The 23,201-nt window shown below is 40.9% G+C and overlaps 1 protein-coding gene across 2 annotated transcripts in view; it reads left to right on the top strand.

Annotated features, from left to right (window-relative positions):
- OGDHL (oxoglutarate dehydrogenase-like) overlaps positions 1–23,201 on the top strand; it is a 118,070-nt gene that overhangs the window by 21,265 nt on the left and 73,604 nt on the right. The window contains exons 3-5 of one of the 2 annotated variants that reach the window (XM_018558424.1): positions 9,484–9,669; positions 18,241–18,340; positions 22,871–22,986. In XM_018558424.1, the coding sequence (XP_018413926.1) occupies positions 9,484–9,669; positions 18,241–18,340; positions 22,871–22,986 (402 nt within the window). Of the gene's footprint in view, positions 1–9,483; positions 9,670–18,240; positions 18,341–18,420; positions 18,524–22,870; positions 22,987–23,201 lie in introns of both variants that reach the window. The other variant, XM_018558423.1, reaches the window with a different exon arrangement.

Genomic DNA, 23,201 nt, shown 5'->3' on the forward strand with positions numbered 1-23,201 from the left:
ATTTTATATATATTTATATTTCAATATATTTTTACTTTTTTTTTCACTTCATTTTATTCCTATCACATAGGTGCTTTAAAAGTCCCTATATGATCATTTGGAGGTGACAGGTTCTCTTTATGGAACCTGTCCTCCAACACAGAACAGATGTTCTGTCCAGTTCCTGACAGCTGAGACAGGTGGTGCCGTGATTACAGTGCTCTGGTCTCAGTGATCACACAGAGTAGACAAACAACTGATGTTCTTCGTCTGCTCTACAGGCTCTATGGTGAGCTCATGTGCCGGGGACCCTGAAAACCACGGCAAACCACAATCATGAATGAACAGGAGGTGATGTAGATCACTTCCCATTCATTCATAACTGGACATAGTAAGTACACTATGTCCAGTTATTTACAAACACTCACCGTTCAGCTGATTGGTGAGTGTTGGTACCCACTCTCCATCCTGAATCTGCTGTCACAGGAGGGGGGCGGGCAGTGGGGGAGGAGAGATCTGCCTCCTGTGACCGATCAGAGCACTCTCCTCCAAACACTGCTCTCCATCCTGATACAGGAGGCAGAGCTTGGAGGTGTGGGAGGAGAGCTCCGCCTCCTTGACAGATCACAGCTGTCACCGCCGCACTGCTCGGCATCCGGACAGGAGGCGGAGCCGGCAGGTGTGGAGGAGAACTCTGCCTCCTGTCACTGTCCTTTCACTGCCCCAGACTGCTCTCCATTCTGACACAGGAGGTCTAGCCGGGAGGTGAGGGAGGAGAGCTGCAACAATTATATCTGTCACCGTGCAGCACCGCACTCCATCCTGAAAGCTTTAATCCTCCCCCCCCCACTGGGCACTGCATCAGAAAGCACACAGGGCTCCGCCCAGTGGGGAGGAGAGAAGCTAGAATGGACGGAATTTTCGGCCATCATGGCACTTTCGGCAAATGGCCAAAAGTGCAATTTTCGGCCGAAATTTTGGTGCATCCCTAATAAATAAATATATATATATCAATCACACACAATGCATAAAATCAGTATTTTTTATAACATTATCTGAGGCTAATCTTTTCTACTTGTTTAAAAGCATTGCAGATACTATACATCCCTAACTGGATGTCTTTAATGTGTCATGTATTGGCTGATGTATACGCCATATGTGCTGATCTGACCTAAGGTAATTTAGTGCAGCAGAATGAGAAGCGAGAGGTCAGAGGATTGAGCTGCGTCATTCTTTCATCTCATTAATCACTCTTATTGTACATGAGCAGTTTAAATGGTGAGTCCCTAGCTGCAGCCAGAGAAGCTCAGTAATTACAGTAAGTGCATGAAAGCCTGCTAATCATAAACAACTTTTATAGGTTGCTGCTCTCTTAGTTAATGTTTTGTTGGTGTTTTTTCCCAGCAAAGCCATTTTAAAGGACTTCGAACTCAAACCCCACAGTTTTATGGACTATTTATAATACCGATTCTAAAGATTTTTTTATCCAGTACTTCAACGAGTTCACTTTCAGAGAGAGACATGGTTTCTTGCAGTTGTTCAGTTCATATCATGACATTTGTAATATGTAACAGTATTTTACAGAAATGATTCCCAATTTTATATAAAATGTCCTTGCTGCCTTTTATGTATAACAAAACATTTTTTTGTTGTTGAATAGGTTAGACCAGTGGTGGCGAACCTTGGCACTCCAGCTGTTTTGGAACTACAAGTCCCATGAGACATTGCAAGGCTCCGACAGCCACAGACATAACTCCCAGAGGCAGATGCATGTTGGGATTTTTAGTTTTGGCACAGCTGGAGTGCCAAGGTTCGCCACCACTGGGTTAGACCCTCCTCAAGCTTTTATTCCCATCTGTGTCCCCACTGGGAAGACTCACCCTTGCTATTTGTTCTGGTTACCATTATCACCAAGACAGAAAGTAAGTGGAAGGGCTACATTTTGGAGTTGTCATGAAAGCAAGAGGGGAAGAGAAATCTTCTAATGGGGACAAATGCTCTCGTGACAACTTTCTAGGATGGGAATACCTCTTCTTTTTTTTGTGTGGAATATTTCAAGTTGTGTCTCTGGGACAGGAAGTGGAGTGAACTCTCAACCTATTAGAGTAGATGTTTTACATACTGGGACCTCATAGGGATTCAACTCCTTTATCTGGGGCTCAGGGCAGACAATGTGGCGGTGCTCCCTAAGGGCGGAACAGCAAGATCTCACCCCCTTGGGAATTCTAAGCATGGTCCAGCTTGGCCTAACCAGGATACAGTCCCACTATTGAGACCACATGCTAGCTACACCCCTCTGCAGACCTCTGTCCTGCAGGAATTAGGACAGTCCAGGCCAGGTTCCATAATAAACGAAGCATAATTACTGAACAACAGGTACTTTGGAGGCAGATGTTACTTCACAAACATCTCTAAAGGCACAGAATGTTTGTACAGATAGTTAATCAATGAAAAGTGCTTCTGAGGTGGGGACCAGGTTCCAGAAATAAGTGCTTCTAATTGGTCAATGTGGTCATGTGACCATGCTGACCAATGCGGAACTGGAAAGTCCAATGTACAGATAGTTACACTGGTTGATGGAGAATTTAGACAAGCAAGTGGCGGGGTGCTGTCAGTAAGTTCAAAGTAATTTTTTTTCACATTGTAGGTTTCTCTGAATTTTCCTACATTGGGGATGAATGTTTTTTTTGTTGGTTTTTTTTTCCTCGGCTAGCTCTACATTTGTTTTAGGTAACTGAGAAATAGCTGCGATTTTCACAATGAGAATTCCAGTCTTTACAAATAATCAATACTCGCAGCAGTATTACTCAGTGATGTTTCCCTACTATGACAGGCTTCATCATGAGTTGATGAGGGCCAGACTTGTAATGAAATTTCTAGTTGGGGAAAAACTGTTAGGATCGGCTTGTAGTGTAATTTGTCTACAGCATCTTAAAAGTGACAACTGTAATGTTTGATTTAAATAATCTTGTACGATTACAGTGGTACCTCGGTAAACCAGTTGCCGTCTGCCCGTTGAAAAAAAACGGACGGACGGCACTACTCCGTTAGCATTTTCTTTCTGCTCGCGTGCGCGCACGGGCAGAAAAAACCTGTGCAATGCATAGAGCCGTTACCGGCTGTTTAACATATACCCGATCGGTGGCTCTATAGCCAGCCGATCGTGTATATGTGCTGGTGTGCCCCCCCCTCGCCTGCTGCCGCCGCCCCCCCCTCCTAACCACTCACCTTCAATCCCGGGATCCGCTAGCCCATCTGCGGCCTTGGACCGGCTCGGGAGGGCGTCAGAAGGAAGAGGGAGGGAGTTGAGCTCCTTGCTGATCTCCCTCCTGGCTGTGAATGCAGACGTGATGTGTATTACATCACTTCCGCATTCACCTGTCAGTCATCTGGCTGCTATAGCCAGAGAAAAGAAGAAATCTGCTTCATCAGCTTCTTTTGGGGTGCCCAGGTGACATTAGGGGCCCTAGGGTTCCTAGAGACCCTAATGTCTCCATAAAGAGGACCTGTCAGTGTACCTGTGCTATTATATAGGGGGATTGTTATCCTCCTATATAATAGTGATAACAATAAGTGTAGAAAAAACATATATAAATAAAAAAAAGTAAAAGAACAAAAGTCCCCCGCCCCCACGTTTATGCACATATAAACGTAAATACGCATCCGGTGCACCAGCGCGTGAAAAGGACAATTGCGCTACACACGTTACATATCGCCACGAAAGTCGCAGTGAGAGCAATCAATTTAGGGCCATCAATCACTGATAACACTAAATTGATGAGCCGTAAAAGCTTTTGAAGCGTCGCCTATGGCCAATTTTGGATATTATTGTTTTTTGAGGTTTTGCGCACGCACGCAATTTTAAGGCTTGACATGTTTGGTGTCTTTTTACCCGACGTGACCCTGTCTTTTATATTTTCCCAAAAAATTGGGTAATAATAAATGTTTTATCATTTTAATATAGGGGAAACTGTTATTTTTGATTTATTTCGGTATTTTTTCCCTAATATAGTAAAAAATAAAAACCGCAGTGGTGATTAAATACCACCAAAAGAAAGCTCTATCTGTCCCTAAAAAATGGTATAAAATTAATTTCAGTACAGCATTGCATGACGGAATAAATGTCAGTGAAAGTACCGCAGCGCTGAATACTGAAAAATGGCCTGGATGGGAAGGGGGTTTAACACCGCGGACTTCAAGTGGTTAATGAACTTAATTGGTTCCGTGACTCTGGTCGCAAACCGAATCACATTTTCCCATAGGGTTCAATGTAAATCAGATTAATTCGTTCTGACTCCTACGAACGTGGTCGCGAACAGAATCACATTTTCCCATAGGGTTCAATGTTAAAGAGGTTAATCCGTTCTGAACCATATTGAAAAAAATTTTTTACCACAAAAATATGAAACAAAGCGCACAGTACAGTATAGTATCAAGAGAGTGAACACTAACCTTTCTTGGGTCGACTTCTGGCATAGAGGATGGAAAAGTGGGAGGGGAGGAGGTTATTGTTTGGAGGGAGCGTCCCCCTCCCTAAGGACATCGGGAGATCTCTAGAGCTGCAACAGTTAATCGATTTAGTCGATTAAAATCGACGATTGAAAACGTTGGCAACGTTTTAGATCGTCGATTCGTCGGCTATCGATTGATTTGCCTGTTCGGGGCTCCACATGCGGCCTGAGCCACACGTCACACGCTGCTCCCGCCCACCGCATAGGACGCTGAAGCCGCGCACGCTGCTGCTCTACTCATCGACGCGATCTCCCTCACTCGTCGCTGGCCCGCCGACAATCGAGGGCCCACCTTCTGCAAGCAAGTCAGTGGTGGAATAGGTGTACGGAGCTGCAGTGTGGAACAGGTGTGCGGGGATATAGTGGTGGATTAGGTGTATGGGGGTGCAGTGGTGGAATAGGTGTATGGGGGTGCAGTGTGGACCAGGTGTATAAGGGTGCAGTAGTGGAACAGGTGTCAGTGTGGAACAGCTGTGTGGAGAGGCAGTGGTGGAATAGGTGTATGGGGGTGCAGTGTGGACCAGGTGTATGGAGGTGCAGTGGTGGAACAGGTGTAAACCGAACTTAATAATCGGCCAACTAATCGATTATGAAAATAATCGTTAGCTGCAGCCCTAGAGATCTCCTTCAGTGGTTTCCTCTCTTCTTTGTCTCTTAGCTGCAGGGTCAATTTTGGCGAAAAATCTGTCTAATGTCACTTGTTTTCTCCTGCATTGCAGAACCCTCCGGAAATGAGAGACCATGTTGTCATTCATCAGATTCAAGACTCTGTTCGTCACAGTTATGTTGGGGTGGTGCTTCTCAAAGAAATCCTGGCACTCATTCCATTTTTCCATTATGGATGTTATCACATCACGGCTAACCTCCTCCCTTTCTTCCTCGGTGGAATGCTCCTCAACAAGTGTCTTCTGCTGCTCACTCTGGAGTTCAGCAAGTTCTTGCGTCGTCAGCTCCTCCTTATGGTCCTCAACAAGCTCCTCTATGTCTGCACCATCGATGTCCAGACCAATAGTCTTGCCCATGGACACAATCTCCTCCACTACCTCTTTCGTGTCACGTTCAGTACTGGCCATAGTTTCCTCCAGGCTGAGTTCAAGGTCCGGTACGTGACATCTTCCCATGCTTTGTCAATGAGGTTAATTCAGTGGACGACATTTAAATGTTTCTTCCAGAATTCTTTCAGAATCAGACGTCTCTTCAGTGACATTAAAAAACTTGGTGAAGAGCGCCGTTGTGTACAGCTTCTTCAAGTTGCAGATCACTTGCTGGTCCATGGGTGCAGAACAGGTGTCGTGTTGGGGGGGGGGGGGGGGAGGAACTTGACCTTTTATGAAGTCATATTCAGCGTCCATATCATCCACCAAGGTTGGAGGGTGTGCCGGGGCATTGTCCATCAGAAGAAGGCACCTCTCAGGCAGTTGGTTGTCAGAAAGATATTTTTTGACTGTGGGTGCGAACACCTCGTGCAGCCATTTCATGAACAATTGGCTTGTGACCCAAGCTTTCGCATTGGCCCTCCACATGACAGGCAGTCTGGCCTTGTTCACATTCTGTTCCTTGAATGCACGAGGGGTCTGGGAATGGTACACCAGTAGTGGCTTAATCTTCAGATCGGCGCTTGCGTTCGCACACATCAAAAGGATCAATCTGTCCTTAATGGGCTCGTGCCCCGGCAGTGCCTTTTCCTCCTGCGTGATATAGGTTCTGTTCCGCAGCTTCTTCCAAAAGAGCCCTGTTTCATCGCAGTTGAACACTTGTGGATCGACGTATCCTTCTGCCTTCATGAATTCCGCAAAGTCTTTCTTGTAGGCTTCTGCAGCGGCCTTGTCAGAACTGGAAGCCTCACCATGTCTTATCACACTGTGGATGCCACTTCTCTTGCGGAATTTTTCAAACCACCCTCTACTGGCTTTAAATTCATCACTAGATGAACTTGTGGAGGGGTTTTGCTGCAGCAAATCACTGTGCAATTTCCTGGCTTTTTCACAGATCATAGCTTCACTAACACTATCACCTGCCAGCTGTTTCTCATTCAACCACACTAACAAATGTTTTTCCACCTCTGGAAAAACCTCTGCTTGTTTAACATGGTTACTCCTTTTGCCACATCAGCTGCTTTGATGGCATCTTTATTCTTCAAAATAGTCGAGATGGTCGACTTCGCCATCTTGTATTCCGAGGTCAGATCAGTCACACGAATACCAAGATCATGCTTTTCTACAATTTCCTTCAATTCAATGGTCATTTTCTTTGAAACCTTCTTGTTTGTTACTATTCTTGCTCTGCACTTTCTTTTTACCACCATTCTTGCTCTGCACATCCTTGTCACCTTCGATAACGCTCTGCACATTCTTGTCACCTTCGATAACGCTCTGCACATCCTTGTCACCTTCATTAACGCTCTGCGCATCCTTGTCACCTTCATTAACGCTCTGCGCATCCTTGTCACCTTCATTAACGCTCTGCGCATTCTTGTCACCTTCATTAATGCTCTGCACATTCTTGTCACCTCCTCTGCGCTTTCTTTTTCCCACCACGCTTGCTCTGCACTTTCTTGGGAGCCATGCTGGATTGAATACAGTAATACTGTACAGTACTGTGGTACAAAGCATACAAAAATGCTTCACAGTAAGTATCCACAGCCCTGCCTGCGACCGCAATCTCGAGTACAGGAAGCCACGACCATGTGTCAGAGCAGGGAAGATGGCCGTGGTCGTGTTCGTCACCTGAAGCAGAGTTCGCGAACGGGGGCAAAATTTTGACAAACTTCCTGGTCGCGAACCCAATTGTTCGTGAACAGAGGCGTTAGTGAGCCGAGGTACCACTGTATTAAAAAAAAAAGTTTTTCTAACAATGTTACTAAAATAAACGGAAAATGTTCTTAGTATACCTCTGAAAATCTGAATAACTGAACAATAATGATTTAAAATAAACTACTTGATGGTTTTGTCTTAGGTAATTATCTTAAACTCTGGTAAACAATGGTGTATTTGTGAGGATGTATGCTTACATAATATAATTAGTACATTTAGAAAAAAAAAATTAAAATGCTGACATGAAATATTTCACAAAATGGCATTTTATCCCTGCTAAATAAAAATGATTGACCTTATCTCTATGGACTCGGTGTCTTTTTTTTCAACCTGACTTTCTCTTTCATCCTATGCAACTATACGGAAGAGCCCTGGGGCCATGCTAAAAAATATATGAAACATAATTCTGTGTTTAAAAGTCAGAATTCTGACTTTCAAACTCAGAATTCTGACTTTCAAACTCAGAATTCTGACTTTCAAACTCAGAATTCTGACTTTCAAACTCAGAATTCTGACTTTCAAACTCAGAATTTTGACTTTCAAACTCAGAATTTTGACTTTCAAACACAGAATTATGTTTCAAATTGTTTTTTAGCATGGCCCCAGGGCTCTTCCGCACAACTATGAGAATTGGTAATTCATAGTTTTAAAATTCTGATTATCCACATGTAGATTTGTCTGATGTGCAGAGAAGTGCACAATGAATTGTAGGATTCTCGACCGATTGGCAATATCTATGGAGTCTAAGGATTTGCTGCACACTTGGTTGTCTGTATTTTACAGAATTCACGCTTGGTTTTAAAGAGAATTTGTCTTGTTTGACCATCATTTTCAAAGGCAACTCGCCAATAATATTTAGCAAGATTGACTGACTAGTGTTTGCATACAACAAAAAATAGAGATTCCAATAACAAACAAGATTCACCCACTTGGCCATAATTTTCAAAGAAGATTCATCCAATTGGGTCAGGTTTTTAAGGAGGATTTGCCCTATTCACCCATCATTATCAAAGAGGATTTGCCCCTATGTGTAATGTGGTGGCTAATGGGTAAAGCTTGTTAATGGAATCTCTCTAGTATGTTATTTGTGTCTGCTGATGGGTGAATCTTGTTGAATTTAAATGTGGATCACTCATTTGAATGGGCTGCCTAACTCACCCAAATGCACCAGAATAGCTGCATGTAGCATTCTTGGCATTGCAGCACATGTTAGTGTCTCGCAAAGTGCATGGGGGGGCATTCATTGTGAATGGCACCGCATTATATCAACACATATTGCTACAGTGTGAATAGACCCAAAACTACACAGACTAATGCCATAATAGGCATTACATGTCAGGCTTCTGACCAATATTAACATTTCCCTGCATGTTATGGAGGGGAGGGGATGTTCTTCAGGCCTACCAAACTTCCTGTCCTAGAGTGACAGCGGTGCTCCTCCATAATTACAGAACAGTGAGTGAGCTAGTATTGTCACCAAATGCAGAAAATGTGTTACTGGCAAGATCTCAAGTTGAAAAGGGATTAAAAAAAACCCTGGAAAATAGAAACGAATAAAGCCAACAAATCTAAGGACTGGTAAGCTGCAATGTATTCATGTTTTTGTTATTGGGTTTAAATATGCTTTAAATAAAAATAGTTTTGTCTGTGCTCCTAGATATCCAAATGTTTTAAATGTCCTTGTTACAAAGGATAAAAGGTGTCTAGTTTTGTTTTAAATTGTAAGTATATTGTATAAGTAGATTGTCCTTTTAATAATCTTGCATCTTGCACTTAAGTCATGCAGGGTCATACATTTTACTTGTTCCCAGTGATGCTTTTGAATTTTGCTCTTGTGTAATTTTCATAATGGACAGCTTTATGACAGAAGTTATAGCTTCCCAAGAAAAAAAGCAGTATTAATACACATTTTAGTAGCCACATCACATTTACCAGCAGTGCTAATTTTGTTGAAATACTTTGTTGAACCCAGGCAAGAACTTAAAATATTTTCCATCATTGATCTCTTTTGCTAATATTCTTATTGAATTGCTAAAATAACTTTGCAGTCTTTTTCAGTGTTCTTAATAAGGTGCAGTATGACATAATGCTAGGAATAGTGTGAATGGAAAAAGTAAGCAGTGACAAGCTATGCACACTTGATAAACTAACCTTTTTTTTTTGTTCTCCAATTTGTGTAGTCATGGGATGCCTTTTTCCGCAAAGCAGATCCTGGAGCTATTGGTGAAGCCAATCCTGTCCAAAATGTCGATTTACAGAACAGAGCTTCGATTATTCGCAGTCATGGCCTTGCTATGGCAACAGCCAAAGCAGAGAAGCTAGTGGAGGACCATTTGGCAGTGCAGTCCTTAATTAGAGCCTACCAGGTATTTAATTTTTTTACCAAGGTATATGGAAAAATGAATCCCGAGTCTAGAAATAATGTTGAAAGTGTAGGATTACCCATTTTTGGATGGCATAAGGAAGGGATAAAACCCTTGTATAATTTTTTTTTTCTGTCTTTCATTTGAGGGTAATTGTCCTTCACGTCCTGCCCTGGAGATGCAATAGGAAGTGAAAGGAAATTTCTTCCAATGGAAGATAAATTTCCCTCGTAGACAGTTGTCAATGGAACAAGTGTCCCCTTTCGGAGATTTATGTTTACATCTTGTTGTTACGACAACTATTACATTTTTGATTTCCCAAAACTTTCTCTTTCAGAGACAGTGATCACCAAGACAAACAAAGTGGCTGAATCAACTCAGTAGGAACACAGGATGGAATGGAACTTAATGAAGCTCCTAATCCTTCTCTATTCTACTTTCCAAAACTGAAAAAGGTTTTGGCTGTACATTCACTTTAAAGAAACCAGAGCTAAATTACATTTTAAAATAACAATGTACTGATTAGGGCTGCAACAACTAATTGATTTAATCGATTATGAGAAGAGTTGGCAACTATTCTCATCATTGATTAGTTGGTTGAGAGAGAGAGAAAAAAAGAATGAATATTTATCTCCATAATGGAAGCTTCCATATTTTCGAGAGAAAAGCGGGAGAATGTTGTAATGCTTCCACTTTTTGAATTGGGAATCTTTGTATCAGAAATATTATAAAATAAATGTATATTCTTAAAACAATACAATCACTTTCCACTCCAAAACTCCAAATAGATCTACACATTGTTACCGTGGGCTATATATAATGTCCATTAAACTAAAACCATCCTTTTTAAGATCTTACTTTATTACAGCACTAGTCCCCAATGTGTATCTGCAGTCATCTGGATTTACACTCTTGAATTGTTATAGCAGTGCAACCCTATCTCTTAAATGTATGTAAAATCCAAACTTTTTTCAGTTTTCTTTAGAGTAGAGTTAAAACCCCTGCCAGGTACCTTTTTTATATTTAGTTGTTTGTGTCCTGTTAAGGTGATTTAATTTTACTTTCTGTCCCAAAGACACAACAGCAGTGAGAAAAACCTCTCCAAACAAGGAGAGGAGTATTCACCTCACAGTTGTTCCTAATGGAAGAATTGCCATCCCTTGGTGTCAACTCTAAAATTGAGGATTTTCCCCTCGTTTTCAGCACTAAGTACTTGCTAACCCTTCAACATTCTATTTAAGACTAAAAAAATGTTTTGCCTTTAAATACACTTTAGGTAATGTTATTGTTTACTTGTATTCTGTCTGTCAGAGCTCGGTAGTGAGACCATCCTATTTGTGTTTTTATAAATGTTCACAACACCATTAATATTATTTTGAACAGCAAAAAAGGCTAATGTCAGGTGCTAAAGAACATTTTCTCAACTCCCAAATTACACCTGTAAATCATAGCACTCCATTTAAATTGGTTTTAAAAAAATGTGTATATTGTCAGTAGTGGAATATAGTCCAAATATACAGATATTCTCGGAAATCCTTGTAGAGTCACACAGATCGCAATGAAGAATAACATCATAGTCAGTTTCAACCATAGACAATGGCCAGGTGTTTGACAGATTGTATCTTTTTCAGGGATTTCATGATAATCCTAATTTATAACTTTGTACAATGCTAAGTCAAAAAGCATAACAGCATATAGAGTGCATTGAAAAACGCATTCCCAACACCAAGGCAAAATAAAGGAAAACCCAAGGGTGTGGCAGCATTTCAGAAGACTATGGTCCCCCTTTCTTAAGCAGTCTAAACCACCTTTTCAGGAGCACTGAGTATTTCTGACAGTAATGACAGTTGAACAGAGTGGCTGGGGGAGGTTTGTGAAGGTGAGGAGGGTGATGAGGTGGACTTTCTACAAACCCTGTTTGTTTGACACGAATGGGCAAAGTGACAGACTCTTTTACCCCATCCCTTTTTCTGTATTAGCTGAACCCTCCTTGAGCCAGCTTCACTTGAGCTAGCTCTAGTAAAAGGTCTATTAAGCCCTCGTTCACACCTGAACGTTTTGTAGCGCGTTCTACGCTCGACGAACGCTCTACAAAACGCTCAAAAATATAAATCCCATTGTATTCAATGGTCTCGTTCCCACCTTGGCGTATTTCCGCCCGCCCTAACGCGCTACAAAACGGCCCACGCCTGAAAAGGTACATGTACTACTTTGGGCCGTTTTGTTGCGCGTTTCCATTGGGATACAGCCAAGTAGCCTTTGCGAATCGCGGTAAAAAAAACGCGCGACGGTCGCGCATATGCAGTACGCCTAGGTGTGAACGAGACCTTAAAGGCTTTCCTGTCGCTAGTTAAATAAGCGTAAAGTATAGAGTTAATGCTTAGCTGTCTTGCCACCTATGCTGCTGATGTTTGTTCAGTTGCAGAGCTTCGTATCCAACACTACTGGGAGTGTCAGATGCCTAGCCCTCCTCTGTCCACTATACTTTGTCTTATTGCAGTATACAATAGAATGCAGAAGAGGTTTCAGCCAGCTTAATTCTTCAAGAGATCAGCAGCATGGTGGGTGGGAGAGATAAATATTAAACCCTTTTCTTTACAGGAAGCCTTTTTTCAAATTGTAACAGGAATCACCAGCTCATCCTTCATACACTCATACCAGACTTTTGACAGAGGTTTATGATCCATGTGTTCCCCAAAGGAATATGTAACAATCCTGAAGTAAATCAGTACCACCATGTCCATTGTTTATTTATCTATTTAAAATCAATGCCAGTACACAGTTCATGTAAACAAGATAAGGCAGTTCAACCAAAAGGACTGACAAAGTTTGATGCAAACTCTTGAGGTTGAAGTGTGTTATAATGTTTATATGAATTGTGTGCTAGCATTACTGTGTTTACTAAATGGGCAAACAGACAATGGATTTTTACTCTGTGGTGGTGCTGAGCTACTTTGAAATGGTTACAGCCTTTTTTTTTTTCTGATGTCAGACATTGAGGTTGTTAAATGAACATAGACCTAGGATAGGCTGCTGTTAATTGCTTTATAGCCAACTGCCTGGCTCTTTTTGGTTTTATTCATGGCATGCTCTCAGCAGGTGCACAACTACAAGCAGTTTCAGCTACGTGCACTTATGCCAGCAACAAACACTGTGTCTGCTTGTACTGTCTTTTGTTGGCTATGGTTGTTTATGTCCATTGATTATATGCCCTTATGTAAAAAGTGACTGAAACACAATTGAAGAAGTGTTTGTGTTGCTTACTGTACCCAGTCTTTCAGACTCCATGTGTCCAAACCCCCAGATGCAGATTGTTTTCAAAAGAATCCACTAAGGGTCCAGGATTTCCCTCTCTTTTATACAGCTTAGGTAGACAAAGTAGCATACTACAGTAAAATATAAGAGAGATTTGCATATATCTTGAAACTAGACGCAATCCCAAACACAAATCTCCTATAAATGTTAACATGTTAATGAAATTTCAGGTTTTTCATCTTTTTAAATAAGCAGCTTTCAATAAAATAATACCTGGTAATCTTGCCATGAAGGTCCTTGTTTAGGCACTCCCTGGTATGGATAGAGCCTTCTCTTAATTGTACTCCTGCATGTACCTGGTTGCAACTGCTGGCAGCCCTACCAACAGACATTTTGCAAGCATGGCCCACTGTTGTTACGGTCAGGAAGCCAGCCAAGAGCAATAATGTTCTGATGACACAGCAATGAGTTCATATAGAAATCAAGGGACTGTAAAGAGGTTGGAGGAGATCATTAGCACTGAGATTTAATTTCAGCTGCACACTTGCTTCTGAATTATCTGTTGTAAGTTGGTTTTGAAATGGACTTAACACTGTCTGTAGGTATAAAAAAAAACTCTGTTCATTAGGGATGCACCGATACCATTTTTTTAAAGACCGAGTACGAGTACCGATACTTTTGATCAAGTACTCGCAGATACCAATTACCGATACTTTTTCTTAAAGGGACAGGTCACATTTTTTCTAAAGCAATACAAACTAATGCTTTAAGGTCACTTTCTTAATATTATGATTCATGAGATGACAAATGCTTCCCGGCCAATTAGAATGCCAGGCGCTGCGTCATTACGCGGCTTCCGGATTTGCTAGCTTCCTGACCAATCAGGAAGCCGGGCAGCAAGTCATTGCAAGTGACGAGAGAGCATGGAGCCGTTTCCTGGCCAATCAGGAAACCGGGCAGCGTGTAATGATGCGCTGCCCAGCTTCCTGATACAGTAAGTACTCGTGCTAGGTATCGGAGCATTTGGGTGAGTACGAGTACTCACCCAAATACTCGGTATCGGCACCGATACTAGTATCGGTGCATCCCTACTGTTCCCACATGTATGTGGATCCACATGCAGAGGCCACCATTTTCAAACATAAGGATGTTTGGTAAACTCACTACGCTACACGTAAGATATTATAAGAGTGTGTTTTAATGAGAAATATCAAATCATTTTGTACATATGTGACTATTGATCTTCTTGGAGCAACTGAAAATGGCTTTAATACTGTTTGCCCATTGTGGCATGCATGTCTATCTATCTATCTATCTATCTATCTATCTATCTATCTATCTATCTATCATTTCGTGAGGTGGACTGTGGCACCCTATGTGCTTAAAACGTATCTAAACCCAAAACCAGAAGACATCTTTTTTTCTATATACCACTTTACTTTCACTTTAATATTTACAGTAAATGGGATTCAAGTGCAGGAAAAGTAAAAAAGGATCATCACAATCGTCTTACATGCCAAAAAATTATTGGAATTGCAAAATTATTTTGTTAGTTTCATTTTTAATTTAGTTGTTTAATAGGAGTCTGCCTATCCTTATTGTTCTCCCCTGATCATGAAACTTTGTCTTCGTCCTCTGTACCCTGTAGATACTTTTAAAACTGAACTACAGTGTGCGGAAGCAATACAGCAGAACCACTGTCAACCTTTTCATTATCCTTTGTCCTGATCTGGGAATTTAGTCCCCACTTTTCTTTGATGGGTATCAGACCACACCGGAAGGGGAGGAGGGGATCTGCCCACCTCCTTTATATTTGAAGGTTGATGGCTGTCGGAAAAATTGAAAATAAGGGGACATTTCACAAGTAAATATGCCATAAAACACAATGCCACTGGTTACTCATATATACATACTGTGACCTGGGATCTTTAACCACACAGTCTTCAAGGTTGGAAACACCACACAACGATACAGTTTGTTCAAAATAAAGTAATTTGCCTTTTTATTGACAGGTCTGGTACAACAGGCAAAATAAACATAGGCAAACAAAAGTCCTTGCTCTACTGAGTGTTTTCAGAAAGGCACAACTAAATGCAGCAACTTGGCTTGTTCGTAAGGAAAACAATACAAATGGGTGCCGAAACCTTTCAAATTAAGTTTTAGTCCTTTTAAAGATGAGTCCTCTCAGTCTTGCAATGAAAAGTGTTGCAGTATTCCCTTACTGCTTCTGGTCTCTTCACTGTCCAGCTAGCTCTCCAATTAACTCCCCAGACTACCTGGTGCTGCTCATTAAATAAGGTGAGGAACTGGCTGGGCCAGGCAGAAATTTGGGACTGGCTTCTCTGAATGCTGTGCTACACGTAAAATGCATGGTGGAGCACTGTTGGGGAAATATAGACACCCTCTATTACCATGCCTTGGGTTCTGTCACATTACATACATATATTGTAAATGAGACAAACTCAACTTGTAGTGGGAGCGTTAAACCATGCACAACACAGGGTGGGACCCCCAGGAATAGTCCAAGCATGCTTGTCCTGTGCTTTTTATTCAGCAGGGCAACAAGCAGACCGTTTCAATGCAGGAGGGTTGTCAGCTTCTGACTCACAGGTTGCTGGTGCCCCCTAATAGGTTTCCCAAACAACCAGGTGTTGTAAGTTATGATTGATGTATGCCTGCAAGATATATTTGGGGTGTTTGTGGATGTATGCCTATGTGTTAAAGGTAACAAACTTCAGTCTTATGCTAACTAGGTCTTTTTTGTGATAAACATCCTGACCAGTTTGGCCTGTGATTAAAACTGTTTTCAGGGCGGTGTTGACTGTATACAATGGAAACATCTGTAGAGAGTTTTTGTCATGACTGGTTAGCTGCCACTAGTTGGAGGATGTACATAACTGATTATTTTATTTGATGTAACCTGGCAGCACATGCTAAGACTAATTAAGGAGGTTTGGCTATGGACCTAGGAAGCTCTACATACCCTCTGGGCTTCAGGACCCAGACAATAACTTAATAAGATCTGAGACAACAGAAAGCATGTTTTTTATTTAACAGGCACAAATCCTGGATCCCCTCACCATGTGTAGGCGAGAAACCTAGTTGTTGGCAATGGAGCTGGCTCCTGGTTCTTGGGTCAATACCTTTTGTCTTTCATGATTATGAGCCCTATTTTACTGCAGTCCCATGCTATGTATTATTCTCTATTCCCACAAATCAGTACTACTAATATAATTTCCATACCCACCTCAGAACCAAACTTAGGATAAAGGTCTTAACTTGCAATAACATCTACAGTAGATTTCTTTTAGTATTCATGTAAATTCACAGTCACCATTGTGATTCAGGAAATTGTGTAATAGATTTCACTGATTCTATTGCGTTGTTACATGTCTGGCTTTTCCTAAAGGCCTTCATTGAAAAGGCCAAATTAACCTGAACACAGCCATAAATCATTCCCCTGTGACTAATAGACTGATTTAATTTTCTGTCCTGTAGAACAGAAAGGATGTTTTCACTAATAGTACTGTGTCATTAATCCTTTGTATTTTTGTTATAGATCATTAGCATTTTATCGACTGACCAATAAATGTTGAAGTGAGCAACAGTAATCAGGACTGTACAGCTTCCAGAGTTTAGTTAGATTTAAACAGTCACCTAATTTTTTCTAATTAAATTATTCCCCAGTGGGACAAGAGGACTACTTTAACCTTGCCCCTTGTATTCCTCCTTAGACTTTCCTGCCCGTTGTCATCAAATGTAAGTTGCTGAGTCACGGTGATCAAGAGCTCTTACAATAGTAATGATTGTAGGTTACTATAAGCCTATTATAATGTCAACATAATATATGGAATTAAAGGGAAACTAAATGATTTTGGGCCTATTTTATATGTATCTATAACTGTTTTCATATCATTAAACAGCAACATATACAAATAAACATTTAAACCATGTCAAAGGATACACTGCAATCTTGACTTAAAGTAGTACTAAAGACAAGACACTTTTTTTTTCACTTAATCCATTCTCTGCATTAAGGCCTGGTTCACACCTGGGCATTTTACAGCGCGTTCCTACCCATGTGAAAACCAATGATTGCCTATGGGCATGGTTCCCACCTGGGCATTTTACAGCGTGTAGGAACGCGCTGCAAAACGCCCTACGCCCAAAGAAGTACAGGAGCTTCTTTGGGGCGTTTTGCCGCGTGTTGCCATCGGTATTCCTGAGTGTGGATCAGGGTTAACAAAGCGGTAACCCCGAGCTGTGTCTTTTGCGGCTGCCGACTTCTGGGTTCCGTCCCTTGCGAGCGGCAGTGTTGCAGGGGGGGCGGAGCGGGTGGGAAGTTTTTAATAAAGAAAATACTAAAAAAAATCATACCGCCAGTGAAACGCGCGTTTCACTGAACGAAAAAACGCGGAAAAACAAGCATAAAAAAAACGCTCAGGTGTGAACCCAGCCTAAGGTGCAAAAAGCCCAGTACCTTTCTGTGTTTCCCTGTCCCTCCCCTCCTCCCCCCTTACGTGTGCTCCCTTGTCACCACCACTAAGTCTGAAGATATGCTCCATTCCCGAACTTCCTGGTTGTGCGGGAGGGTACTGAGGGAAGAGGAGCGATTGGCTCCTTCTGCCGTCATTCAATCAGTTGGGAGGAGAGGAAGCCTGTAGCTGGCTAGCTGATGGAGACACCCCAACAGTTGTTGGGGGGAGTGGTTTGGGGATCAACTAGAGAATGAGGAAAGAAAAAAAGAACAGCAATATCATAAGCATGACCCTTCTAAACATAAACAAACATGACTGAATGATGTTTAGTTTGCTAAAGCACTGTGTATCATAAAAGGATGTGTTTTTCTTCTGTCAAATACTTGTTTGTAAAAAATGTTTTGACAAATTATGTGTTGTTTCTCAGTGATGCCAATCTCCTGCAGGCTCTTTGCAGCAACTTCATGTCTACATGCATTTACGTTAGCCATGGCTGCATGTCATTTTTCATTGTGCGTTTTCTGATTATGACATCCATGGACCATGCCTGCATAATATGTTTTGAAACAACCACATGCAGTCTACATCAAAGGCCAGAGTGGCATGATGACAATGCAGGAGCATAACTGGGAGACATGGGCAGGGTGTTATCATCCCATAACCCCAAGTGCTTAAACAAGGACTTTAATGGCATGGCAAAACAGTGGAACAGTTGAGATTCAAAGCCCTGAATGCACATACTGCAAGTACATTTACATTTGTTTACAGCCAGGCTATTTATCTACATATTTAATTATGTTGGAAAAAAATGATAAGCCAGTGGTTTTGTCCTTACTTGCAGATCAGAGGGCATCATGCTGCAAGTTTAGATCCATTAGGCATTAATCAAGTCTTTTTTAATGGTTCCGTGGATGAAGATGCAATGGGGCACACAAATATTGGTGAGCATTCTTTTAGCAATAAAGATGATGATGTCTTGTGATTTATTGTTTTCTTTGGCTTACCTCTTCAAATCGGAAAGATCCGTGGACATCATGTGGCTCAGCTGGACCCTCTAGGAATTCTGGATGCCGATTTGGACTCTTTTGTTCCATCGGATCTCATCACCACAATTGATAAACTTGGTGAGAAAGCAAGACTCTGACTTGCCATAAACCGTCAGAAGACAGAGGTCGGGTGCTGGCTTTTTATGTGCTATAAAGTAGCTTGTTTTGTAGTTTGCAGTTTGTATTCACTCCTCACACTGCATAAACTAAAGAAAAGATCAATGTCTTGATGTGCATGTGCTAATAATCACATCATACCTGATTTCCACTACAATGAATACAGATGTAGCCTGAACTACATTTATCTCTTGAATGTAATTTCATGTAAGAATAGTCTTTTTGTATAACAGAAGAAATAAAATATCTTTATACAGTGACAATGGCTACATCTGTATAGCTCGTAGTAGCATGCTGTTTGTCCATAAAACTGTATTTGTCCTTAAATATTATAGTGGCTCCGTGTTGGTTTATGTATGCATGTTCTCCACTTTGGAGTTTATACTTTTTGAATCTATTAATTTTTTTCAATATTTAAATGTTTGTTTTTTAAATTAGTTTTGCCCTAGTCTTTTATTACACCTTTTTCCTTTTCAAAAGGTATCTGTTGTACCTTGGGCTGCCATTAGAAATTATGGGGACCCCGTACAGCCTTCTTGATACTAAATCCTTGTGTAAGCTGTAAACCTTAATTTTGCCACTTATGTCATGGCTTCCCGCATCTGTTAACTCTCCTTATGTCATCTAACTTCTTTTTAATTTTCCTCTATGTATCATAATCCTCCTACACCCTCTATAATGTAATTCTATTTTAGCCTTTACCATGTTTTCTCAAGTCAATCCTCTACATTTAACCATTAACCCCCAGCCACACACTAATCTTTGATACTTGTAACATAGGCAGTTTCACTCTATGTACAATCCCCTATCCATATAGTTCCCAGATCTATTTTGTGTACTGCCCCCATTCTAGACCATACTTCACGCAGTAAAGCATATAGGCACCTTGATCTTCTTGCACTAAAACCTATCCAGCATGCTGAGAGTGATCTTCTTCCTCTTTCTAGCTCATAGGAACACTGATCTCCTCTCTTTACTCCTGTGCATCCTGTAGAAGGCCCCATATCTTCTCTTTATTCTCCTGTCCAGGACATTTACCCCCCCCCAATCTCTTGTTGGTTCTTCTGTCTATAGAATATAGACCCCCTCGATCTTCTCATTACTGTTTGCCTAGCGTGTAAAAGCCCCCTTTTCTTCTCTGTACTTCCCCTGGCCATCCTAAAGTAGTTCACCATTTTTTGTTCTAACAATGTTATGCTGATAGCGGGGGTGGCAAGGTTGGTTTGGATTTTTTAATGTTTTTTTTTTGTTTGTTTGTTTCTTTTTTTAAAAAACTTTTTTATCACTTTTTAATTTTTTTATTTAGTTTTTTACATTTTTATTTATCTTGTCATCTTTTACTTTTTTTAATTTTTTATAATTTTTTATCTTTTTATTTAATTTCATATTTTTTTATATTTTTCTTTCACTTTTTTTACTTTATTACTTTATTTTTTAATGTCATTATTATTACTTATTATTGTTGTTTACTTATTTTTATTTATGTAATTATTTTTTTATCAATGTTTTTTCACCTAACATTATTGCTATCACACAGGAGCTAACAATTCACTGAGTATTAAATTACCGCCCGGAACTCCATGTTCCGGGCGTTGGGTGACTTCAAACCTGTGCCGCCTCTCTGCTCAGTGCCGCCCAGAGGCTGGGCCTCGGTAACCTTGCCGGGAATCCGGCCCTGCTGATAGTAGTCAAAGATCTCCTTTCCGTACCCCTCCAGCTTGTATAAGCCCCAGATCTCCTCTCTGTCCAAGCCCTTGGTTTCCTCTTTGTACCCCTCCAACCTGTCCTGAGCGAATATCCTCCAAATGGTGAAAACCTCAACCTCTCCTCTCTGTAACCTTCCAGCCCATAGAAGCCCAGGATCTCCTCTCCACATCTTTCCTGCATGTAGAAAAACTTGATCTCCTTTCTTTATCCCTTCAGCCAGCAGGAGCCCCCAATCTCCCCTCTTTATGCCCCTCCAGCCTGTAGAAACCTCTAATCTTTTCTCCATGAAAGCTATTATTTGCTTACAGGCTTTAGAATTTTTGGATCTCCTTTTCGTACCCCTTCAGTCTGTAGAAGCCCTGGTCTTCTCTCTTTAGAAGCTGCAAATCTCCACACCTCTTCTGTATATAAGTCCCTCTCTCTGTCTTTGAGCCTTGTAGCAGTCTGTCAATGTCCCCCAGGTTTACCTTCATAGAGCAGCAGGAGGTGCAGCTTGCGGGGCATTGTGCAGGGCCCCTCTGTACACTTAGCTTGTTCTGGCCTCTGCCATTTTTTCTGGCCCGGAGCTCTCTCTCCCTCCTCCTTCCTCCTCTTGGCCTTGCTCAGTTCTGCCACTTTTCCCTTCCTAACATGTAGCTGTGGTAGCGTGAGGGAAACCTGCAAAACCAGCTGATCCCACATGCAACTGAGCAAAGCCATCTGGCATCAACAGCAAGTAATACATTTCCATGGCAACCCATGAGCTGTTTGTACCGGAGAGGCAGCACTTGCTATGCCCAGGCTCCCCTGCTGACCCGATGGGGCCTAGGCCTGGTAAGGGAGAGCTGCATGTATCCCCTATAGGCTGCCCTGGTTGTAGTGTGTGCTTAAACAGCGAATGCTCAAGTAAGTGCTGAAACTTCCAAAATCCCTCAGATCTTAAAATTGAGTTCAGTTAGAAGGGCTGTAGACCACTGAAGATCCACAGCACAGGGGTAAGGGGAAGTGTATTTTTCATACAGTACAGCAGATAACAATTGCTGGTTTTACCAATTTGGCCCTGGCATCCCTGTAGTTGCTGGTCTTTACCTATAGCGTCTGGCCTTGTCTGTCTTTATTTGCATTTGTTGATGGATTTGAGCTATTCCCATTTGTGGTAGTTAAGCTTGTTTGGTATTGCCAGTTTTAGCTTGGTGGTAGCTAGCCATGCCCACTCTTACCTTGTAGTAAGTGGTTGAGTTCAATCTGGTTCACTTGTAGTGGCTGGTCATAGCTAGAATAGCTGTACCTGTCCTTGATAGTAGTTGTTTAGTGCATTTGTAGCCTGCCGTCTATTATTTCTCAGGGCTATGAACTGTCTCATTCTCCAAAGCCCATGTGAGTGATTGATGGCTGTGTTTTTGAGTATAAGGTATTGCATCTGTCATGAAGAGGTGGATGATCTGTAGCGCCTGAATGGTATCGCGCATAATAAACCTCTGGATTAATGAGCTCCAGCTGCTTACAGTGTTCAGAGAATCTTTGTTGTTTTTCATTTTACCCACTTCATCCTTTAGATTTTCAGAAGCATTGATATATGGGTTTACTCCTCACTGTTTAGCTTGGTTAGCCATGTAGCTCTAGAACATGACATTTTTTCCCATGATTTCAAGCAAATAAAAACTAATTATTTGTAGCTTAATTGGTTTAAAATATCATATATTTATCTTGGTTAATTATTTTTGTGTTTAATTGGTCACTATGTAGTTCTCCGGTCATTGCACCTCATATTGCGACAATATCTATTTATTATTGATGGAAATACACAGCTTTCCTAATTTAAACTTTAAAATCAACCCAGAAAAAAAAAGTTTCTCATTTTATTTTTTTTACTGCCTCTAAAGTCCATTGGATTTTGTGAAGTCATTTTACAGATTTTATTTTTTTCTGCAGTGTCATATTTGCTTATTATCTTCATTATTTAAATGCAGAATCTGTGAGCTGTGTTGTCCAAGTATTGATCGCTTTGTGCTGGGTTTTAAGAGGGTAGTAATTCATAGTGTATTTAAGCTGTCAAACTCAGTCACTTTCCATTAGGCGTTGACCTTAGATTTTTTCTTTTTTTTCTTTCCCTTCTACCCTCTTGATTTATAAACCCGAAGACCTGTAGTCAAGAAATTTCCTGTGTCCTCTGATTGCCTGCTTGGGTGTAACTGTGCGTTCAAGATGATATTAATATTCCAGACATGAACGATCCTCTATTAGCTTCAAAAACATATCACTCTGCTAAATCACAGTGGAAGGTTATAGAAAGACATGCTATAATATTGTCTCAGCTCTTGTAAATTTTACTTTAAAATTAAACAGTTCATTGATTTTTTTTTTTTTACTTATACCAATAGTCCACTGTGTGAAGTTGTTTAATTATGATCTCCCATCACTGCTATGGTATCCCAAATGTATTTCATGATACTTTTTATGTAGGATGCATGTTTAAACTAGGCATTTTCACCTGATTTGTAACATTTCTAATCCTTTTAAATGAATGTAGTAGACTTTGCATGGCATGTTATATGTTTTATTTGCTGTTTATAGAAATTTAGATATTTATTGTTCTGTTGGACTTTTTTTAAAATTTAACAGGTTTTTATGGACTGCATGAGGGAGATTTAGATAAAGTATTCAGACTGCCGACAACTACCTACATTGGGGGTAATGAAACTTCCCTGTCTCTGCGAGAGATCATTAGGAGATTGGAGGTAAATTATTTTTCTTTAAAGCAGAATATCATACATTTGAAGAAAGTACCAGACATCAGAAACTTTTCACATGTATATAAAAAAACAGTGGTATGCGTCCGCTTATGGCACCACTGATTTTTAATTGGCTAGAAATAGTTTAGCGATAATCAATAGAGTTTGTTCTACAGAATTGAAAGGCGGTGTATATAATAAGCTAAAGTAGACCTTTACAT

Source organism: Nanorana parkeri, unplaced genomic scaffold (assembly GCF_000935625.1).
Source record: "Nanorana parkeri isolate BGI_ZX_2015 unplaced genomic scaffold, ASM93562v1 scaffold338, whole genome shotgun sequence".
NCBI lineage: Eukaryota > Metazoa > Chordata > Amphibia > Anura > Dicroglossidae > Nanorana > Nanorana parkeri.